At 37.8% G+C, this 23,809-nt stretch overlaps 2 protein-coding genes and 1 pseudogene across 9 annotated transcripts in view; 1 reads left to right on the forward strand and 2 right to left on the reverse strand.

Annotated features, from left to right (window-relative positions):
* LOC108514874 (olfactory receptor 4C11) overlaps positions 1-23,809 on the reverse strand; it is a 416,510-nt gene that overhangs the window by 83,545 nt on the left and 309,156 nt on the right. Inside the window, exon 1 of one of the 7 annotated variants that reach the window (XM_017851401.1) lies at positions 2,558-2,628. The exons of the other annotated variants lie outside the window; for them this stretch is intronic. The gene's annotated coding sequence lies outside the window, so the exon portion shown is untranslated. Of the gene's footprint in view, positions 1-2,557; positions 2,629-23,809 lie in introns of those variants that run through there. 7 annotated transcript variants of the gene reach the window in all.
* Positions 1,904-2,842, forward strand: OR8K3 (olfactory receptor family 8 subfamily K member 3). The gene has a single exon (XM_017851391.1). It carries the CDS (start codon positions 1,904-1,906, stop codon positions 2,840-2,842), a length of 939 nt encoding a protein of 312 aa, XP_017706880.1.
* LOC108514828 (protein FAM8A1 pseudogene) lies at positions 14,525-18,763 on the reverse strand (annotated as a pseudogene). Its single transcript, XR_001881361.1, has 2 exons — positions 18,692-18,763; positions 14,525-15,979 (listed from the first exon to the last, which is right to left on the reverse strand). The product of XR_001881361.1 is annotated as a protein FAM8A1 pseudogene (transcript).

Genomic DNA, 23,809 nt, shown 5'->3' on the forward strand with positions numbered 1-23,809 from the left:
CGATTAACCAAGTTTAGTCATGAATTGGGGGAGGGGAGAAGAACTGCCCTAAGTTGCAAGCATTACATCCTACTTGACCTGTAACTCCCCTAGGCATCATTATGGTCCTAACAGAGATGTTAATTCACAGTCAGAATAATGTACATGCACATGTGTATAAAACCTCTTTCAAGTAAGGCATTGTCACAATTAATAACAAGAAGAAAACTCACAATGTACTTGATATTTTAGAACTACTTCTAGACAGCAAAGACACATTGAATCACTTAATCTTCAGTCATCCTTCCCAACAATTCCACAATGACATGCTGGTTCTGGATATAAGAGCAGTTTTGGCCGGGCACGGTGGCTCACGCCTGTAATCCCAGCACTTTGGGAGGCCGAGACAGGCAGATCACGAGGTCAGGAGATCGAGACCATCCTGGCTAACACGGTGAAACCCCGTCTCTACTAAGAAATACAAAAAACTAGCCGGGCAAGGTGGCGGGCGCCTGTAGTCCCAGCTACAGGGGAGGCTGAGGCAGGAGAATGGCGTAAACCTGGGAGACGGAGCTTGCAGTGAGCTGAGAACCGGCCACTGCACTCCAGCCTGGGCGACAGAGTGAGACTCCATCTCAAAAAAAAAAAAAAAAAAAAAAAAAAAAACAGTTTTAGATAACTTACACTATTTGTCTAACATAACCGTTCAAATATGACATAAATTAAGATATAGTGTAGAATATATCTACATCCATATACTTCCTGATTTTTTTGCTTTGTAAATACAAATAATTGCCACTGTCATCTGTTATGCTGCTCTTGCTCATATGCCTAATATCTGTCAACTCTATTAAAGTCTTGGCTATACCACCCAAAGAGATACGGGTATTCACAGGATGATGTTTTGAAGCAGGTGGTTTTATGCATTTTTGGAATCTGACAGAAATTTTTTTCATAACTAAAATTGTATTATGTCATAATAGTAATCTATACATATGACCAAACTCTAAAAACATAGTACAATTGTAAATATATCAGGTATCCACAGTATTAACAATATTTTTAACTTTAAAAATTTTCTGGCCGGGCGCGGTGGCTCAAGCCTGTAATCCCAGCACTTTGGGAGGCCGAGACGGGCGGATCACGAGGTCAGGAGATCAAGACCATCCTGGCGAACACGGTGAAACCCCGTCTCTACTAAAAAATACAAAAAAACTAGCCGGGCGTGGTGGCGGGCGCCTGTAGTCCCAGCTACTCGGGAGGCTGAGGCAGGAGAATGGCGTGAACCCGGGAGGCGGAGCTTGCAGTGAGCCGAGATCCGGCCACTGCACTCCAACCTGGGCGACAGAGCGAGACTCCGTCTCAAAAAAAAAAAATTTTCTTTATATATCTATACATACATGAATATCTGTATCTTTCTCTTTCATATGGTTCTGTTCACCCATTATCTATCCATTATCTATCTATCTATCTATCTATGATCTATGATCTATCATCTATCCATGTATCTCATCGGAATTTCTCAACCTTAGCACTATTGATATTTGGGGTTGGGTATTGCAATGGGCTGAGTATTGATTATAGTAGAATGTTTAGCAGCTTACTGGCTTCTAACCTTTATATGCAACAGTGGCCCACCTCCAAATTGTGATAAATAAAATGTCTCTAGACATTGGAAAATGTTTTCGGGTGAGTAAAATCAAAACCAACTGAAAACTGCTGATCTGTCTTATCTCTTTCTTGAATTATATTTAAACATGTTTTTATTTGTGAGAGGTACATTTGTTTTCAAATGTCGCAAATTGTGAAATTTAGATATATCTTATGTTAGCTTTGCATACTAAAAATGTTCTCAGGTGATGATAGAGGAAATCTATTAACTATGCTGATGTCTCTATCAGAACAGGTTTTCTGATGAACCTGGATGGAACAACCCAATCTAACAACGGTGAATGAATTCATTCTTACGGGAATCACAAATACCGCTGAGCTGCAGGCACCATTATTTGCATTGTTCCTCATGATCTATGTGATCTCAGTGATGGGCAATTTGGGCATAATCATCCTCACTAAGTTGGACTCCAGGTTGCAAACCCCTATGTACTTTTTTCTCAGACATCTGGCTCTCATGGATCTTGGTTATTCAACAACTGTAGGACCCAAAATGTTAGTAAATTTTGTTGTGGATAAGAATACAATTTCTTATTATTTTTGTGCAACACAGCTAGCTTTCTTTCTTGTGTTCATTGGTAGTGAACTTTTTATTCTCTCAGCGATGTCCTACGACCGCTATGTGGCCATCTGTAACCCTCTGCTATACACAGCAATCATGTCACAAAAGGTATGTCAGGTGCTAGTGGCAATCCCTTATCTCTACTGCACATTCATTTCTCTTCTAGTCACCATAAAGATTTTTACTTTATCCTTCTGTGGCTACAATGTCATTAGTCACTTCTATTGTGACAGTCTTCCCTTGTTACCTTTGCTCTGCTCAAGTACACATGAAATTGAATTGATAATTCTGACGTTCGCAGCTATCGATTTGATTTCATCTCTTCTGATAGTTCTTGTATCTTACCTCCTCATCCTTGTAGCCATTCTCAGGATGAATTCTGATGGCAGACAAAAGGCTTTTTCTACCTGTGGAGCCCACCTGACAGTGGTCATAGTGTTCTACGGGACTTTGCTTTTCATGTACGTGCAGCCCAAGTCCAGTGATTCCTTTGACACTGATAAAGTGGCTTCCATATTTTACACCTTGGTTATTCCCATGTTGAATCCTTTGATCTATAGTTTAAGAAACAAAGATGTAAAATACGCCCTGTGGAGGACATGGAATAACTTATTTAATGTTTTTCTTTAAATTATGTATAATATGATTCCTATAAATTAGGTTATGGGCATCAATTTTTGCTCTGTATACTTCCAGAAGACATAACTAGCATAACTGATTCAACATATATTTACATATGTTTAATACATGATAGGCTTTTCTAATTGCTATACATAAAACAGTAGAAATATTTGCCTTCTTTGATCGATAGATGGATTGAATTTACAATAAGTCCATTTTATACAACAGTAGAATATGCACGATGGATACAAAGAAAAAGGAGACAAGGAAAGCTAGTATGCTGGGTGGGAGTAGGAAACAGTGGTCATTAGAGAAGGGAATGACAAGGATTCTAGTGTTTCTACCCGCTTTGGAATAATATTTGCGGTGTGTGTGTGTTTCTGTTTGTGTGTTTTTGTGTATATAAGCACTTTCCTTCTGTTTTAGCCTTCATACATTTGCTTGTATATTTTGACATTGCATTTAATACTGGTTGTTTACATGATATGTGATGATTTTAAGTCTTACAACTATGCTCAAATAATTACTATTCCAAATATTAGGATTCCACTGTTTCCTTATCAATGCCTTTATTTGTACATGTAAGTCTGTTAACTGAACATACTTTGTAGCTCAATAACTGGTAAATTCTGATTAGCAACTGATTTTGTTTCAGTTAGCCCATTCTGTTTACATAAGTAGATATTATCAATTATGCTAAAGTTCAGAAGACTTCCATGAAAGTCTCAGGTTTAGTCTTTTTCTCTAGTTCTTCTTGCTTAATAACTGCCTTTTTTCATGGATTTCCCCTTATTTATCTAAAAAAGTAATAAACTGTGGTTAAAATTTGTGTTCCAGTTTTTACATCTTTGAGTAAGAGGACCATTCTATGATGAATTAATTTTGTAGTCTCTTTCTCACTGAGTTGACAATCCATAATTTTTGTCAATAAGCACTATATGGAATGTACTATATTTTTATTGACTTCACTGTTTGATTGCATCAATTGACTGTTCTACATGTACAAAGCAAATAAAAGTAATCAAATGCACTACACCATACTGTATCTATCTGCTGGCTGTTACAGATGTCCTTTGACAGTTACAGACCTTCACCATGCAAATGAGGTCTGATCTGTATGCAGTGATATCGTTATGTTGCCTTTTGAACATGATTGCTTTCCTTAACTCCCTACATTTTCTTATGCATTTTGATTTCCTTTATTTTTCTTAATAATCCTAATATTTTATTGAAAGTATCAGAGTCTACAATATTTTCTTAGTTCACCATCATAAGATAAAATCCCATGTGCAGCCAAAGAAACATGAATGAATATATCTCACTGGAATAAATTAAAACATTGCATACCACATTGTCATGTGAGGATAAACATTACCATATTGTTAGTGTACTGAATCTTTAAGATGGTCATAGAAATTACCAGGTAATAATAAGATCTCTCACTTACTATTATAGAGATTCTACATGTCTCAATTTAGCCATCACAACAGTTGTGAGGTAGGTTCTATTAAAAGTTCCATTTTTCAAATGATAGAGCCTAGATACAGTAAGTAAGTTGTCAGAGATCACCAAAGTAGTAAGTATTAGAACCAAGTTTTGTTGTATTTTTGTGTGTTTAAGAGATAGAATCTCCCTTTGTCGGCCAGCTTGGAGTGCAGTGGCATAACCATAGCTCACTGTAGAATTAAATTCCTGCGCTCAAGCAATCCTCTCACCTCAGCCTCCTAAATAACTGGGACTATAGCCATGAGCCACCAATGCCCGGCCTGTTTTTGTATTTTTCACGGAGATGAGGTTTTGCCATATTGCCCAGGCTGGTATCAAACTCCTGAGCTCAAAGTGATCCGCCCACCTCAGCCTCCCAGAGTGCTGGGACTTACACGTGTGAGCCACCATGCCTGGCTCTATATTGTCACTCTCTGACTATTTTAAGACAGGATCTGGCTCTGTTGCCCAGGCTGGAGTGCAGTGGCATGATTTCAGCTCACTGCAACTTCTGCCTCCTGAGTTCAAGCAATTATTATTGTGCCTCAGCCTCCCAAGTAGCTAGGACTACAGGCGTGTGCCACCATGCCCAGCTAATTCTGCATTTTTAGAAAAGGTGGGGATTTGTCACCTTAGCCAGTCTGGGCTTGAACTTCCTAGCCTCAAGTGATCCACCTGCGTCAGCCTCCCAAAGTGCTGGAATTAAGTGTGTGAGTCACTGCACCCGGCCCTATTTTGTCTCTTAATGTCATTTGTGGATCCAGTGTACCACATGGTGATTGCAGTTTATAATACTGAACTTTTTACTTGAAATTTCATGAAAGAGCAGATTGCAAGAGTCTTCACCACACATCCACAAACACACACATGCAGGGTGAGCCATGGGTGGTAAAAGATGTGCTAATTAATGTTGTTTTAGTAATCATTACACAATGCATACACATATAAACACACTGTGCACCTTGCAAATACACATTTGTCAATGAAATATTTTCAAAGAAAATAAATGAAAGCAGTGAACTGTGACACATAAAATGAAGTTCCAAAATACATAATCAAAAATAAAATTGACTCAGAAATGCAAACTTATCAGTCCATTTTGACATTTTGAAAGTGTCTATGCTCAAATAGAAAGCCATAAAAAGTTGAGTTTGAGTAGAGTTGTAATAAATTGCAGATTGTGAGGATAGCAGAAATTAGCATTAAGTAGTCAGTAATATGCTGAAGACAAAGAAATAATTAGGCAGATTTTATTTCTATTCTAATAAGTTCAATCGTCTTTGAGAAAGAAAGATTGAGGTTGTTTTCTTAATAGGGGAAAGGCACCTCCTGGGAAATGAGGAAGGACGATGACAATTTGGTAAATCCTCAGACTCCCTGGACACAGAGTAAACCATTATAGAGCTGAACAGGCATGCCACAAGGTAGAGAAGTTTCAGAAGTCATGAAACAGGAGGAACTATATTATAATTTCCAGTATATGTGATTGGTGCATTGTGGAACAATGAGGACCACGTCATTCACAATGGTATGTGGTGTTTTCCCCATTTTCCAGTATGTCATATTTGAGCATAAGTTTACATTGTGTTTAGTTAATCTTACCTTTATAAGTTCCCTGATGATAAGGATGAAACTATTTGTATATTCTTCAAGTCCCAGCTAAGACACTAGGACACATGATACAATATATGAAATAATAATATAGTAACAGGTACTTGTGGCCTGTGGAGGTCAGATTTAGATCTCAAACAAATTGTCTAACATTATGCCCCAAAACATAACGTTTAAAAAAATGGAAAAAAATCAATCCCAAAACTATCAGAAGGAAAAAAAAAAAGATCAGAACAGAAATAAATCCAAAAGAAAAAATATAGAAAATTAACAAAATAAGAGCTGGCATTTTGAAAAAATAAACAAAATTAGCAAACTTTCAACTTGGCTAACAAAGAAAACAAAGGGAAGAGTAAAATAAAATTATAAATGAAAATGGAGCCATTACAATTAATATCTCAAAATGGATCATGAAGGACTATTACGAACAATTATATGCCAACAAATTGAATAACTGAGGAAATGAATAAATTCCTAGCAAAATACAATCTACCAAGATTAAATCAGACATAAATAGTCTAAAAAATATATAGCGAGAGATTGAAGTAGTGATATAGCTAGGTTCTGTGTCCCCACCCAAATCTATTCTTGAATTGTAATCACTACATGTCAAGGGAGGAATCTGGTGGGAGGTGATTGGGTTATGGGGTGGTTTCCCCATGCTGTTTTTATGATAGTGAGTTCTCAGGAGGTATAATGGTTTTAATAAAAGTGGTGGGCACTTTCCTGTGCCCACAACGTCTCTCTCCTCTGCCTTGTAAAAAGAGATGCTTGTTTCTCCTTTGCTTTCTGCCATGATTGTAAATTTTCTGAGGCTTTCCCAGCCATGTAAACTATGAGTCAATTAGCTACTTTATAAGTTACTCAGTCTCAGGTAGTTCTTTAAAGTAGTTTGAAAACAGACTAATACAGACGTTTGGTAGTTAGAGAAGTGGAGCATTGCTATAAGGATACTTGAAATGTGGAAGCAACTTTGGAACTAAGTAATGGGCAGAGGTTGGAAGATTTTGGAGGGTTCAGAAGAAGACAAGAAGATGTGGGAAAATCTGGAACTGAAAGAGATCAAATGAAGTCCACAGGCAAGCATCCCGGGCGGCACCCTGACAGCCCGGGCGGCGCCCTCAGCCTAGTTAAAGATCGACCCCGGACCTAACCGATTAGGTTAATTAGGTTATCTATAGACTCCGAACATTGTAAGGACAAACGTTGTGAAAGTCTCTGTCCTGCTCTAATTACCGGTGTCTGCCACATATCTTAGTCCTGGGCCCAGTAGAACACAATCCTCTATTTTGTCCCAACTTCCTGAGCCCAACACACCCCCCCTCACACACACCACCTAGAGAGCCCCTGATAAGATCACAACCGTTTGTAGTTTTACTAAAAGCGCGGGAACAAATGGAAAACTGTTAATTGTATTAACCAATTACCAGTTGTAATGCTGCAACCAAAAGAATTCCTTTGTACCTCTGTAACCTTGCATATCCTGTATGCATCGGGCTATAAAGAGGGGCCACATGCATCATTCGGGGCCCTCTTGTATGTTGTAAAACAGAGGGACCAAGTTCGAACTTGCATTAAAGATCCTTGCCGCTTGGCTTTGACTCCGGATTCTGGTGGACTTCTTCGGGGAATACAGGGTCTGGGCATAACAGAACTTCCTAGATACTTGTTGGTTTTGACCAAAATGCTGATGGAGAGATGGACAATGAGGCCCAGACTGAGATGGTCTCAGATGGAGATGAGAAACTTACTGGGAACTGGAGCAAAGGTCACTCTTGCTATGCTTTAGCAAAGAGACACGTGGCATTTTACCCCTGCCTGGAGATCTGTAGAACTTTGAACATGAGAGAGATAATTTAGTCTATTTGATGGAAGACATTTTCTAAAAGTGTGTGCTTATATGTGTGAAGAAAGAAATTATCTAAAATTAAAAATTATGTTTAAAAGGGTAGCAGAACATAAGAGTTTGGAAAATTTGCAGTCTGACCATGCTGTAGAAAAGAAAAACCAATTTTCTGAGGAGAAACTTAAGCTTGCTGCAGAAATTTGCATAAGTGACTTGGAGCCAAATGTTAATAGCCCAGACAATGAGGAAAGTGTCTCCAGGGCATTTTACAGAACTTCATGGCAGTCCCTCCCATGACAGGCCCAAAGGCCTAGGAGGGAAAAATCATTTCCTGGGCCAGGCCCAGGGCCCACCGCTGCTCTGTGCAGCCTTGGGACTTGGCGCCCTGCATCCCAGCTGCTACAGCTTCAGCCAAGGATAAAAAGTGACAAGGTGAAGCTCAGGCCATTGCTTCTGTGGGGGCAAATCTGAGGCCTTGGTGGCTTCCACCTGGTGTTGGACTTATGAACATGGAAAAGCTGCAGGCACTCAATGCCAGTCGACGAAGGTAGAGTTTGCTGAGTCAAGCTATGTTATTTTCCTCCTAAAATAAATCCTCCTAAAACAAACACTTTTAAGAGGTATATTTTTTAAAAAGTCAGACATCTCCCCAGTATAACACACAATGTCTGAGATAGAATCTGAAATAGATTGATACACAAATGTATATGAAAATTAGAACAAGGCTTCAAGTAGAAATAGAAGCTGGTTCTTAGTTCTGCTCTTTTCAGAACCTCAAGTTTGGATTATGGCATTATTAACTCTGGTATCTTCTAACCACCTTATTCCAGGCATCCAAAGCTATGTCATATATGTGAGGGTCTCAAGGGAGAGAGAACTTTCTGTCTTCTAGTGGTAAAACAGCTCTGGATTTATCATTGCAGGATTCTGAGACAAAGACAAACATAAATATAAAAACAATAAAACTTTTAGATGAAAATCAGAAAAATTTTTGTTCAGAACACATAAAATAATCAAAAGAAAATCAACAAACAAGAAAAAAATAAAATAGGCATAGACACTTTAAAATAATATATACGAATGGTCAAAAAGTACATGGAAACATGTTATCATTAGTCATCAGGTAAATGAAAATTACGATCACAATAAGATACCAGTTTATTCCATTTTCCATTTCTAACTTAAATACTAAAAAGTATTTCTATATCAAATTCAGCTAGAACGTTGAGAAAATGGGACTCCAAAAAATTACTAGTGGTAATGTAAAATTCAACAATTTTGGAAAACTGTCAGTTTCTTCTAAATTTACATACATATACTATGATCTAGTAATTTTACTCTTAGATCTATAACAAAGAAAATTAATGCATGTGTCCACAAATATTTTGTATAGGGGTTTTAATAGTAATTAAAAAAAAATTTTATAGATTTGGAGAATACAATTGCAGTTTTCTTACATCCCCAAACTGGAATATAGGGGTATGGATAGAAAACTATGGTATATTCATAGAGTGAAATACCATGTACCAATACAAACATGAAGTTCAAAAGCAAAATACTGACTAAAAGCAGCAAGATTGAGAGTATGAATCGAACATTTCAACAAACATGAAATTCAAAAACCAAGAAAATATGTCTAGGGATAGGAATCAAAGCAGCAGTTGCCCAGTGATGGGAGGATAGTGTTGTGAGTTATTAGGAAAATTATTCCATGATAGAAGTGTCCTAGGATGGGGATTATAGAGCACAAAGGAAATTTCTGGTGTTGAAAATATTCTACATAATGATTTACTTAGTACAAATAATTTTCTTCAAAAATCGTCATTTTGTTGAGTTTCAAATTTCACTGTGTACATTTTCCTCAATTCTATCACATATTGAAGCCATACGGGAAGAATACAAGGATGAAACGTTATGGGAAAGGAGGCATACAGTATTTTACTAGAATTTTCTCCCAATAAGGTCATACTGAACATTATCCAACAGTTGTGGGATCAGTTCAGGAACCATCATGATTAAGGAAAACACTACACAATGCATTACAGCAATTGTTACAGGTTTCCTATAGAAAAAGACATATGTGATATGTCATATTTATGAAATACATGTGTGTGTGTATATATCACTCCTTTAGATATGACGCTTTAATTTCAAACCTTTCAATATCAATGAGATTCCAGGAAAATTAGTTTATCTGAGTTTGATGCTCTCAATATGAATATAGTAATATCTTACATGTGTGGGTTAAATAATACATTTTAACCTAGTGCCTACCACATATTTTTAATAATCAATTAAAAGAAAAACTTCCATTTGATGATAGTACCATTTATGATTTCACCATTACTTTTATAACTCAGATTTACTTAGTTAAATGTGATGTCAAAATATTTTCAGCTGTTACTTATAGTTGGCTCTGCGTGAGTGAGTGAAGTCCTTTGCGTCATGTGGTTCTCCACAGAACTGTACAGACCATTTATTGTTGTTGTTGCTTTTGAGATATCCCTTATCTATCCTCTGGTGAATGTGTAGGGTGTCCTAGGTAATTAGTAGGCACAAAAAGACAATATTTGTAAGTCTCAGATAATCTGGGCAAAATCATTTGGAGGAATTACACACAAATTCAGAGAGTAAGAAAAAGAGGAATAAAATTGAACTCTTATTTTATACCATACACATAAATAAACAACAAAAAGGACTTTAAGAAAACGTGTCAAACCATTAATTCTTCCTATCCAAAGCACAAGTAAACCGGGAGAAGAAAATTCAACTCATTAAAGGTGAGATAAGAAATGGCATATATTTTCATTATCACCCAGGGTTGGTCATTTCTTATGACTACTAACTTCTGATATAGACACATATGGTCAACAAGAGTCGATTCCTCCAAATACACTACAAAACTTCAGTATCGTCTCTGCTAATTGGAGTTCTCTGAACTAATGTGTTGGAGAGCAATAAATCCTATGAATTGGAACAATTGTCCTATACCTATTTGTTTTGTGAGAGTTGAATGTGATGTTTAGGTATTTCAAGTAAAGAGAAAGTTAGAATCACCTAAAAAATTTATAAGTAAGCTCATCTGTTAGGATGTATTGAGGTTAGAATTTTTAGAGAAAATACAGGTGATGATATCCAGGTTTGAAAAATAAAAAATATGTTAATATGTAATTCAATATTTTAAAAGAATATTTTATAAGTATTTCTATGGCAATAGTTTATAAACTAAAATAATTTTAAGGACACCAAATGCAAAATTTAAATTTTTTTAGTCCTTTCTTTTTCCTCCTGGGCTTCTTCTGTTTGAGGGGTTTTGTTTAACAATGGGCATTAGAATCATTAACATAGACTGAAATAGAATGGTTTTTAAGACTTATGAAGTTACTGAGAAAACCCTGAACCTCAAAACATTTCTGATATTACTGTGTCTGAAGATAGAAAAATCAGTCATTTATTTGCATACTTTTTGTATTATATCTGTCCTAATGTTTAGCCCTACCTTGTTACATTTAAAATATAAAGATTAAAATATTAAAAGGAGACCAGAGATACCCTTTTCTATGCAAGAATCATGCACAAAGTGAAAGTTCACACATCTTCAGAAGATGCTGACATTGGATATGAAGACACTTAAGAAACACAGAATTGTTGGGGTGATCAGACCCAACACCAGGTCGTCTGGGCGATGAAGTCCAGCACAGTCAAAGGAAAGAGAAAAAGACAGTTTGAGAGAGAAAGTGGGCCAGAGACCATCGTGTGGAGGCTGCGAAGGCCCTGAGCGCTGGGAGGCCACGCTATTTATTGGTGCCCAAACAGGTGATGAGGATGTGGGGGTTGAAAAGAAACAATGTATCAAGTGAATGAAAATCATATGGCTGCTTGAGATAAGGGGAGTGCTAAAAGAAGCCAGCAAGTCCAGCAGACATGCGAGCCCTGCCTCAGCTTCTCTCCCAACGCCCACTTCTCTTTTTTTGTAAAAACCACCACAGCTATCATTATTAGCAAAAAGTGGCCTCTTTTTTAAAAAAATTAATTGAGCAAGGCAATTGCCGGTTGGTGATCCAGCTTGTTTTCTTAGCCCTTATTCAAAATGGAGTTTCTCTGGCTTGAATGCTTCCTACATATCTCCTCTTTCCCTTTTACAAGAGGACCCTTAATCCTAGGGGTTGCAGAAGGATGAAGATCTGTCTTCTGTAACTTCTTCATGCTGAATAGGGGCGATGATACTCCTGCCTACCTATTAGTAGGGTCTCTTGTATTCAGGGTAGAGAGGAGTTCAGTCAGAAAGCATTTGTCCATTGAGCATCTATAGGTAAAACCCTGGTGCTCCAGCAATTTCTCAGCATGGCTCATACTGGGGGAGCCTAGTCCATGGTTGGGATCCATGGGTCCTTCCAGTCGCCTGTTCCATGGTCGTACAACATCTTCAGGGCACCTACGTGGTTTGTTCATCTCCTGCAAAAACACAAGCATACCCTCACCTCCATGTTAGTAAATCTACTGAAACAGAAGCAAAAACTTTTGTGGCTGTAGCCGGGAGGCATGCCATTGCTGAAACATTTGTAACTCAGCTTCTGCCCTTTGGTTAATTACCACGGGGTAAAACTTACCATTGATAATGAGAAGCAGGCTTTTCCTGATTAACAGAAGGCACAGAGAAAGCAAATCGAGGCTTATCCTTCTGGTGCAGCAGTATAGCGAAAAAGTAATTCTTAAGCCTTCAATTTGCACTGTACAGGTGGGTCCACCACATGCTGTGGTTCATGATAGATCTTCAGATGTTTGGTGGGCACCCACACAGGCACCTGATTGTCACGTGGAGATACACAAGCAAATCCTCTTCCCCATAAAAGTATCTTTCCTTTTCCCCAGCTCTTTGTATGTGCATCCCTCTACCATATATCTTTGTCCAGCCTTTTTTATTTTCCTTTTGTCCTGTCAGATGTTGTTCAGCTGCAGTCATGGGTTGATCTTGCTGAATTTTTTCCTCAATTAACTGAAGTTCCTCCAGTGCTTTTTGGACATGAAGCATTTACTGTTAAGGTTAGAATTGCCTCGTAAAGTAAAAAAAGAGGTGAGACATAGCGTAGGTAGGAATGCCTAAAGTTGGACAAATCCAATTAAAGTCTCCTAATAATGTTTGGAAATCATTTAAGGTTTCTAAATTATCTTTTTGAATTTGAACCTTTGGGGGCTTAATAGCACTTTGCTCTACCTTCATTCCTAGATATTGAAAGGGAGAAGTTTGGATTTTATTAGGGGCTACAATGAACTCTGTCGCATTTACAGTCCTTTTTTTTTTTTTTTTTTTTTTACTGTTTGTAGCGCATCAGTTCCTCCCCAGTCTCAGCTGTACACAGACTATCATCCATGTAATGGATGATATAACATTTTTTAACCTGTTCTGTAACTGATTTAATAGCTTTCCGATATAAGTTTGACAAATAAGACTATTTAGCATGCCTTGTGGTAATACTTTCCAATGGTATCTGTCCACTGGGTTTTCATTATTTATGGCGGGAACAGTAAAAGCAAATTTTTCATAATCTTGGGCAGTTAAAGGAATGGAAAAAAAGTAACCCTTTAGATCTACCACTATGAGAGGCCAGTATTTTGGGATCATTGTTGGGGAGGGCAGCCCTGGTTGTAGCGCACCCATGGGCTGAATCACAGCATTAGCAGCCCTTAAATCTGTTAACATTCTCCATTTCCCTGATTTTTTCTTAATGACAAATACAGGAGAATTCCAAGGGGAGAAAGTAGGCTCTATATGTCCCTTTTGCAGTTGTTCCTGCACCAGTTCTTTTAAAGCCTCCAGTTTTTCCTATTTCCGTGGCCATTGCTCCACCTAAATGGGTTTGACAGTTAGCCAAACAAGAGGAATGGGAGCCAGAGGCTCAACAATGGCTGCTCCTAAAAATGACACCCCAATCTGGTCTGATCTGTTTGCCCTCTTAATTCTAAAGGTTCCGATTGGCCGTTTTTATCTTTTCCTGGTCCTTTTCCCAGGTGATATCCCATGTTTTTCATCATTTGTCTACTATGATTACTATACTGATCTGTAGGAAGTTATTTCAGAACCCTATTTTTGCAATAAGTCTCTACCCCATACAATGACAGGAATAGGTGTAATGATAGGTTGGATTGTCCCCTCCTGACCATCTGGCCCTTGACGTGGTAAAATCAAGGAACGTTAATAAACTTCCCAGGCAGCTCCTACTCCAACAATATCAACGGATGCCTTTTGCTCAGGCCAGTGCTGGGGCCATTGATTTATAGCAACAATAGAGACCTCAGCTCCATTATCTACTAGTCCTTCAAAATATTTTCCTTGAATAGTTACTGTGCAAATAGGTCTTTTGTCAGACACTTGATTAACCCAATACACAGCCTTTCCTGCTGGATTAGTATTACCAAAGCCTCCTGTTCTTTTCACTGTGCTGCTTCCTAGCTTTATGTAAGGTAACAGCAACTACTGAGCAATTCTTTCTCTTGGGGAGACAGAACACGGAGTCGAGGAACTAATAACTAATTGAATCTCTCTGGTATAATCAGAGTCAATTATTTCTGTATGTATAGTAACACCTTTTACATTTAGACTAGACCTTCTGTTAGACCAACTGTTCCTCAGGGTAAGGGTCCCTTAACTCCCAATGGGACCTTCTTTGGTGGCTCCCCAGAAGTGTAAACTAAAGGATGAGTTATATAGATGTTTACAAAACACAACTGGACATTTTCCATTATTTTGGGATAAACCAAATTTTGAAGTTTCATTCGGAGATTTCAAAGCTGAAAATGCTTTCAGCAAATTCTTAGATCTTAAGAAAGTGCCGTAGATCTTAAAGTATATATTGTCCATTGTTTATAAATCATTTGCATTTTTTATCTACAAATTTTAATATTTGAATTTAATAGGTTTTTCTTCTGGAAAAGTTCTTTGGCATTTAAGTAAAATCAATACACTTTCAGAGTAGTGACCTGCATCACACTGGAGTGACTGCTTTAATTTCTAAATCATTAATTAGTGTAACCCAGGGATACTGATGGCCTTGATACACAATTTAGTCTTGTCATTATAACGTGTGGAAATCAGGGCTTTGGGGGCATCATCTGACCCCATTTCTTTTTACCACAGTGGTTCCTGCCACAATATCATAGGCTGTTTGATTATGCTGAAAAAACAGCAGTGTGATGCAAGCAGGGAAAAAAGAAGCAATCGAAAAATTCTTGATCAAAGCTCATGTAGTGGACATTGTAATGCTAACATTTGAGGAAGGAATCACTAAAACCCGACTTAGTGCAATAAGCACTAATGTATCACATGTCACAACTCGAAGCCCCACCACGAACTTCCCTGGGGTAGCTCCACCTGCTCCCCAGATGCAAATTGTCTCATAGAAACAAACTAACAATCTGTATATAAGAGCCACAACCATCATTTTCTGCAAGTCTTCCATTGATGTGTCTTTATCTATGTTTTCCATTATATAATGCATAGCACACCTAGAGATATCCCTTATCCCACTGAGGTGCATAATGCTTAAGACAATGGCTGCTTTTTCAAAGAGAATAAAGAAATTCACCATGGTGGACCAAGGATGGAATAACATTCTCTGCCTGCCTGTTGCCCGGTCTCAGGCTTCAGGAAGGGGCTGTGGATTCTACCTTCATCAACGGACTGGCCCACAGGGACGCCTGCACATGAAAAGCCCGGGGTCCCAGGCCTGCCACTGGAGCCCAGGTGCTGATGCCTGCAGCTATCCCCGGGTCAGGGCCCGCGGTCCAGGACTCAGGAAGTAGAAGGGGTTGTAATAGCCCAGCTGTGGGGACAGCAGTGCTGCCCGAAGGGAAGCTCTGCCAGGACTATTGGGGGCTGCCCCAGGTAAGGTAGTCGCAGCAGGACAGCTACAGCCACTCGTGCACTTGCCTGGAGCACTCAAGGGCGCTCAGCCTCCCCGGTCTCTCCGGGGGAGTTGTGGCCGTGGGCACTTCGCAACCCGCCTGCCCCTGCAGCCCAGCACCCGCGGAGGCCGCCTTTCCGCATTTCCTGCGCTCATGGGGGCGGCTCCGATTTGTCAGCGGCACAGCTCCGGAGGCCAGGGCTTGGACCGCCCAGGGACTTGGGGTTTGACCTGGGGGTCGTCATGGGGACATGGGACCGTGGCAGCAGGGGGGGCTCTCAGGGAAGGGACAGACTCGTCGTGCTCAGGGGGATGGCCTTAGGCTTCCTCGGGCCCCTCTGGTATCCCTCCCTCAGCAGCACTTTCAGGGTACCTGTCCCTGCTCCTTCTTTATACACCTTTTTAAAAAAAATCTCTTCCAATTCTCTCCCTTTCATCCAACTCCATAGTTCCCTGTTCCAGGAACCATGGGCAAACAGCTTTACTGTACTAAAAAGTGGTAACAAACTCTGAGTACTAACTTTTACCTCCCCCACTTCGTAACAAATGCTTTAAAAAATTTTAAATAAGCCGAATGTCTGCTTTCACTTCGTCCCATTGTTACCCTGGTTCTTCAGAGCACTGTTTTCCCACAGAGCTTCTTTAGACCTCCTCGGTGTCCTTTGACAATGCATCCTCCGCTTTCACAGGCTCTAGCGTTCCTTCACCGGGGTCTTTGTCACCCCACATTGGGCACCAGGAATGTTGGGGTGATGAGACCCAACACCAGGTCGTGGGGGCGGGGGGGCAACGAAGTACGACGGAGTCAAAGGAATGAGAAAAAGACAGTTTGAGAGAAACTGGGACCAGAAACCATCCTGAGTATGGAGGCTGTGAAGGCCCCAAGCGCTGGGAGGCCACTGCTATTTATTGGCGCTCAAACAAACAGGTGGTGAGGATGTGTGCGTTGAAAGGAAATAGTGTATCAAGTGAATGAGAAACATATGGCTGCTTGAGATAACTGGAGTGCTAAAAGCAAGGAGCCAGCAAGTCTAGCAGACATGCAAGCTCTGTCTCAGCTTCTCTCCCAATACTCAGCTTTTCTCCCAACGAAGAATTATTGGCAAAATTTAAACACTTCAAAGCAGTGACACTGTGGCTGCAATACTGAATTCTTCTGTTCAGTACACTGCATCTCCTATTCTACAATAAAACCCTTTGAAGGCATACCCTGAAATCTTGTTAGTTCAAAATAACGTTTTCAAAAATGCTGGACTTACGGTTCTTACTTGTAAGAGAGGAAAAAGCCAGAAAGACAGAGTGGAATTCAATGAAGAAGAAACAAACTGTTTCACCTGGGAAGAATGGTTGCAGGCAGCTGACCAATCTCCAGTCTTGCTCTCCTCCCCTGTCCTTGCTTCCTAAATCAGAACAGCAAGATCTACACATAAAACTCATCAGTTGCTGCCAACTTCCACAAGGTGAGAGTGCTCTAACTCCTCTAAGCTATAGGTTTGGACCTTGTGGTGGGCTCCCAGAAGTTTCTACTTGATAGTTGTGTGGGTTAAAGCTGGCATTCCATGAAGTTGTAACTAAATTCTATATTTTATTTGACTAAATATTTTAAAATGCAACTACTGTTCTAACATTCATGATTGCAGAGTTCCAAGTTTTCATTGAGGAGAAACGGAATGGTAGAAGAGGAGAGAGAAAGAGATTAGGCTAAAGCAGATTCTACTAACCTCAATCAGACCTGTTCCTCTTTGTTTTGCTCATGTCCCACATTAATTAAATAGAGGACCAGTGCTTATCACAGAAATGTTTGAAAATCACCTATTTACATAGTAATGATCTGCGTTCTATTGGGCAATATTAGAAATAAACAGTAATTTATATGTGATGTTAATAAATGCTCAGTACTTTTAAATGCCCTCTACACTCTGTTATTTTCACATTATTATTTTAAAGGAAATAAAACAAAATTAAATATTCAAAATTCCTATATATTGACATAAAACATATTTTAGTAGGAATAGATGCACATGTTGGTAATCATTAAGCTTATATTAGTTTGGGAGTTTTCTTTTTTCTTCAAAATAAAAGTATACATTTAAGTTGAAATATATGTAAATATTTAAAAGAAACAATAATACAAATTTTGTCATAAACCAATGGGCAAAAAATCATAAAATCTATATAATATGAAATTCCAGACAAATCTCTGCACATTTGGTGGTAAGGGTGTTCTTAGTGAATATTCCTACACCAAAAGAGATAGCATTATTTAATAATAAATGTCATTGATTTTGAACCATATAAATATACCTATTAAACATCAAAGTATCATTAACTCAATCCATTGTTAGCTGGGTTCTACAAATGCCTGCAGATATGCAGATATGCTAATGCACTGTTTTGTCAGATAAAGTGTGACGAAGTGGAAGTCAGAATTTTGAGAGAAAGTGGCCTTAATTGGTCATGGTTAAAATATCTTTGCTTTGGGAATTTTTACAAAGAGATATTACTTGTGAGTTTATTGTTAAATTCCTATCCAGAAAGTGCCAATGAGGGAAACTAAAATTTAGATTCCAGTAGCTTCATGCTATCTCTATCTCACTCTTTAATAATATCACAATTCCATAAGAATTCTTTGGAAAATATGGAAGTATATTAGAAAAAAAAAACTGTGTGCCACCGTGTAATGAAGTCTAACATTTCTATATTAATACCTATATAATTTTATCAATTGATGTGTTCCAAACATTATTGATATTTACAGTTTAATCTACATCATAATTATGTGTGTATTTAATATGGGTCGCTTCTGTTGATAGTAGAAGTAGAAGTTTCTCTTTTTTTTTAGTTTTAGGATCAGATGTGGAAATAATGTTTATTTCTTATTATGAATAACACCTTTTGTCTACAAATGTTATAATTTGTTTGGATGACATTGCATAAAACTTATAACAACCACTCTGTTTCTTTCTGGAAGAGATAACTGGACTAAATGGACCAAAAGAATCTAACAGTGCTTACTGAATTCATTCTGATGGAAATCACAAGGCGGCTTGAGCTGCAGCTCCCCCTTTTTTGGGTCTTCCTCATCATCTACGCATTCACAGTGGTGAGCAAAGACTGCATAATCATTTTGAACAATGTGGACTCAACCCATTGAGTGTTTACACAACACCTATATATTTTTTAAATCAGGTACCTGAATTTTACTGATCTTGGTAATTCTAAGGTCATTTATCCCAAGATACTAGTAAACTTTGCTGTGGCTCAAAATGCCATTCCATGTTATGCATGTACCATGCAGATGGCTTTCTTTATTATGTTCATTATCAGTGAACTTCTCATCTCATCACCATGGCCTATGACCACTATGTGGACACCCATAGCCTTCTGCTGAGTCAGAGCTTATCTACTGGCCATTACTCATAAGCATCATCTACTGGATAGTAGTCCAAACTACAACACCAAAAATATTTTGCTATTATACCCTCCTGTGAAACAAAAGGCAAGAATTCAGCCACAAATAAATATTCTGTATAGAGTCTTGGCCCTCTGAAAACATCTAGAAACAAAGTCAACTGACTATACTCAATTTGCATCACAGTTAAAGGAACAACAGTCCTCCCAGATGAGAAAAAATTAGCTCAAGAACTCTAGGAATTCAAAAAGCCAGGGTGTCCCCTTACCTCAAAGTGAGCCCACTAGCTTTCTAGGAATGGTTTTTTACTAGTCAGAAATGACTGAAATGACGTGCATAGAATTCAGAATCTGGGTAGCAAGAAAGATAATCAGGATTCAGAAGAAATTTAAACCCCAATCTAAGGAATCCAAGAAATTCAGTAGAATGGTTTAAGAGCTTAAAGATGATACAGACATTTTAAGAAAGAACCAATTTGAAGTATTAACAGCAGAATAGATCAGGCTGAGGAAATAATCCTAGAGCTCAAAAACCAGTTCTTTGAATCAACTCAGTCTAAAAGAAAAGAAAATAATTTCTTTTTTTTTTTTTCTTGAGATGGAGTCTCGCTCTGTTGCCCAGGCTGGAGTGCAGTGACCGGATCTCAGCTCACTGCAAGCTCCGCCTCCCGGGTTCACGCCATTCTCCTGCCTCAGCCTCCCGAGTAGCTGGGACTACAGGCACCTGCCACCTCGCCCGGCTAAGAAAAATAATTTTAAAAATAAACAAAACCTCTGAGAAATATAGGATTATATAAAGAAACCAAATCTACAACTTATTAGCTTTCCTGAGAAAGAAGGAGACAATAAGCAACTTGGAAAATACATAAGAGGACATAGTCCTTAAAAATTACCCTAAACTCGGTAGATAAATTGATATGCAAATTCAAGAAATACAGCACCAGATAGATACTGTACAAGAAAACTATCCCGAAGACTCATAGTCATAAGATTCACCAAGGTCAACGCAAAAGGAAATAAATCTTAAAGGCAGCCAAAGAAAAGGGTCAGATCAAATATAAAGAGAACCTCATCCGCCTACCAACAGACCTCTCAGCAGAAATCTTAAAGACTGGAAGAAATTGGGGCCTATTTTCAGCAGTCTCAAAAAAAAAAAAAAAAAATTCCAACCAAGAATTTCATATTTCACCAAACTAACTTCAGAAGGATAAAATCCTTCACAGACAAGAGAGTTTGTTTCAACTAGACCAGGCTTCTAAAAAGTCTTCAAGGAGGTCTTAAGCATGGAATCAAAAGAATGACACTTAATGCACTTAAGCAAAAATGCACTTAAGCATACAACCCACAGACACTATACAACAACTACATAATCAAGTCTACATAACTACCAGCTAAGAGCACAAAGACAGGATTAAAATCTCACATATCAATACTAATCCTGAATGTAAATGGGCTAAATGCTCCACTTAAAAGACATAGAGTGGCAAGCTGAATAAAAAGAAAGACTCAACCATCTGCTATTTTTAAGATACCTATCTCACATGTATTAACACCCACAGACTCAAAGTAAAGGAATGAAGAAAGATCTACCATGCAAATGAAAAACAAAGAGGAGTCACTATTCTTGTATCAGATAAAACAGACTTCAAAACAATAGCAATTAAGGACAAAGACAGATATAAAAAAATGATAAAGTATACAATCCAATAAGAAGACTTAACTATCCTAAACAAATATGCAGTCAACTTTGGGGAACTGAGATTCATAGAACAAGTTGTACGTGACCTATGAAAATATTTAGCCATGGGATAATAGCTGGAAACTTCAACTCCCCACTGATGGCATTAGACAGATCTTCAAGGTAGAAACCTAACAAAGAAACTCTGGACTTAAACTTGACACTTGACCAATGAAACCTAATAGACATCTACAGAACACTCTGCCCAACAACCACTGAATAGATGTTCTTCTCATTGACCATATGTTCAGTAATAAAGCAAGTCTCTACAATTTCAAAAAATCAAAATCATACTAAGCACACTTTCACACCACAATGCAATAGAAATAGAAATTAATATCAAGAAGATCCCTCAAAATAAAAAAATAAAGATTAAACAACTTTATTCTGAATAACTCTTAGGTTAGCATCAAAATTAAAATTAAAGCACAAACTTAAAAAAAAATACTTTTAAAGGAATGAAAATAGGGAGACAACTTACCGAAATCTCTGGGATATAGCTAAAGCAATATTAAGAGGAAAGTTTATAGTGCTTAATACCTTCAATAAGAAGTTAGAAAGATCTCAAACAAAAGTCTAACTTTGCACCTACAAGTACTAGGGAAAAACAAACAAAAAACAGAACAAACCAACCTCAAAGCTAGCAGGAGAAAAGTTAGAGAAGAACTGAACAAAGTTGAGACACAAATATTTACACAAAAGATCAATTAAACCAAGTGTTGATTCTTTGAAAAATTAAGATTGATAGACCATTAGCTAGATCAGAGATGAAAATTTGATATTACATTATTCCCATAAAAATATAAAACATCCTCAGAGAAAACTATGAACTCCTCCATGCATGCAAATTAGAAAATCTAGATGAAATGGATAAATTCCTAGAAACACATAATATCCTAAGGTTGAATTAGGACTATATTAAAACCCTGACTAGACAAAGTTTTAGTTCTAAAACTGAATCAGTTTAAAAGAAAAGAAAAGAAAAACCTGCCAACCAAAAAATAAAGCCCTGGATTAGATGAATTCACAGCCTAATCCTACCAGGTGTACAAAGATCTGGTACCAATTCAACTGAAAATAATCCAAAAAATTGAGGAGGAGAGACTCCTCCTTAACTCATTCTATAAATGCAGCATCTTCCTGATGCCAAAATCTGGCAGAGACATAGCAAAAAAAGAAAACTTCAGTCCAATATCCTTGATTAATATAGATGCAAAAATCCTCAAAAAATATTAGCAAATTGAATCTAGCAGCATATCTAAAAGTTAAAACCTCATAATCAAGTAGGCATTACTCCTGGGATGCAAGGCTTTCTCAACACATGCAAATCAATATATATGATTCAGCACATAACCATAATTAAAAACAAAAACATACAATCATCTCAATATATGTAGAAAATGCCTTTTATAAAATCCAACATCCCTTCAGGATAAAAACCCTCAACACACTAGGCATTGAAGGAATGTACCCGAAAATAATAAAAGCCATCTATGATAAAACCACAGCCAACATCGTAGTGAAAAGGCAAAAGCTGAAACCATTTCCCTTGGGAACTGGAATAAAACAAGGATGCCCACTCCAAACACACCAATTTGACATGGCACTAGAAGTTCTGGCCAGAGTAACCAGGCAAGAACACCACCAACAACAAAAAAAAGGCATAAAAGTAGAAATAGAAGAAGTCAAACTATCTCTTTTCACTGATTATATGATTCTGTATATAGAAACCCTAAAGCTTCCACCAAAAGGCTCCTAAATGTCCAAGCTAAGAGTCAAATCAAGAATACAATCCCATTTACAGTAGCCACAAAGAAAATGAAATACCAAGCAATCAGCTAGTGAATGAGGCAAAAGAGCACCCCAAAGAGAACTACAGAACACTCATGAAATAAATCAGAGACAACACAAACAAATGGAAATACATTGCATGCTCATAGACTGGAAGAATCAATATTGTTAAAGTGACCATATTGTCAAAGTAATTTATGGATTCAGTGCTCTTCATATTGAAATACCAACATCATTCTTCATAGAATTAGAAAAAAAAATTCAAAAAATATATCTAAAATTCATACGGAGTCAAAAAAGCCAAAATAGCCAAAGTAATCCTAAGCAAAAAGAACAAAGCCAGAGACATCACTCAACTGAACTTCAAACTATAATGTAAGGTTACAGTAATCTAAAAAAGCATGATACTGTCACACACACAGATCACTGGAATAAAAGAGAAAACTCAGAACCATACAACTACAACCATGTGATCTTTGACAAGACTGACAAAAAAAAAAAAAAAAAAAAGAGGAAAGGACTCACTATTCAAAAAATAGTTCTGGGATAACTGGCTAACCATATGCAGTATATTGAAACTGTACTCACTACTTTTCACCATGCACAAAAATTAACTCAAGATGGATGTAAAATTTAATACTATAAAAATCCTGGAAGATAACATAGGAAATACCCTTTCAATAGTAACCGACTTGATCAACTGGAAGAAAGAGTATCAGCAATTGAAGATCAAATGAATGAAATGAGCAAGAAGAGAAGTTTAGAGAAAAAAGAGTAAAAAGAAATGAACAAAGCCTCCAAGAAATATGGGATTATGTGAAAAGACAAAGCTACGTCTGATTGATGTGCCTGAAAGTGATGGGAAGAATGGAATCAAGTTGGAAAACACTCTGCAGGATATTATCCAGGAGAACTTCCCCAACCTAGCAAGGCAGGTCAACATTCCAGTTCAGGAAATACAGAGAATGCCACAAAGATACTCCTCTAGAAGAACAACTCCAAGACACATAATTGTCAGATTCACCAAAGTTGAAATGAAGGAAAAAATGTTAAGGGCAGCCAGAGAGAAAGGTCAGGTTACCCACAAAGGGAAGCCCATCAGACTAACAGCGAATCTCTCAGCAGAAACTCTCCAAGCCAGAAGAGATTGGGGCCAATATTCAACATTCTTAAAGAAAAGAATTTTTTTTTTT

This window comes from Rhinopithecus bieti, unplaced genomic scaffold (genome assembly GCF_001698545.2).
Source record: "Rhinopithecus bieti isolate Rb0 unplaced genomic scaffold, ASM169854v2 scaffold_33444, whole genome shotgun sequence".
Lineage (NCBI taxonomy): Eukaryota > Metazoa > Chordata > Mammalia > Primates > Cercopithecidae > Rhinopithecus > Rhinopithecus bieti.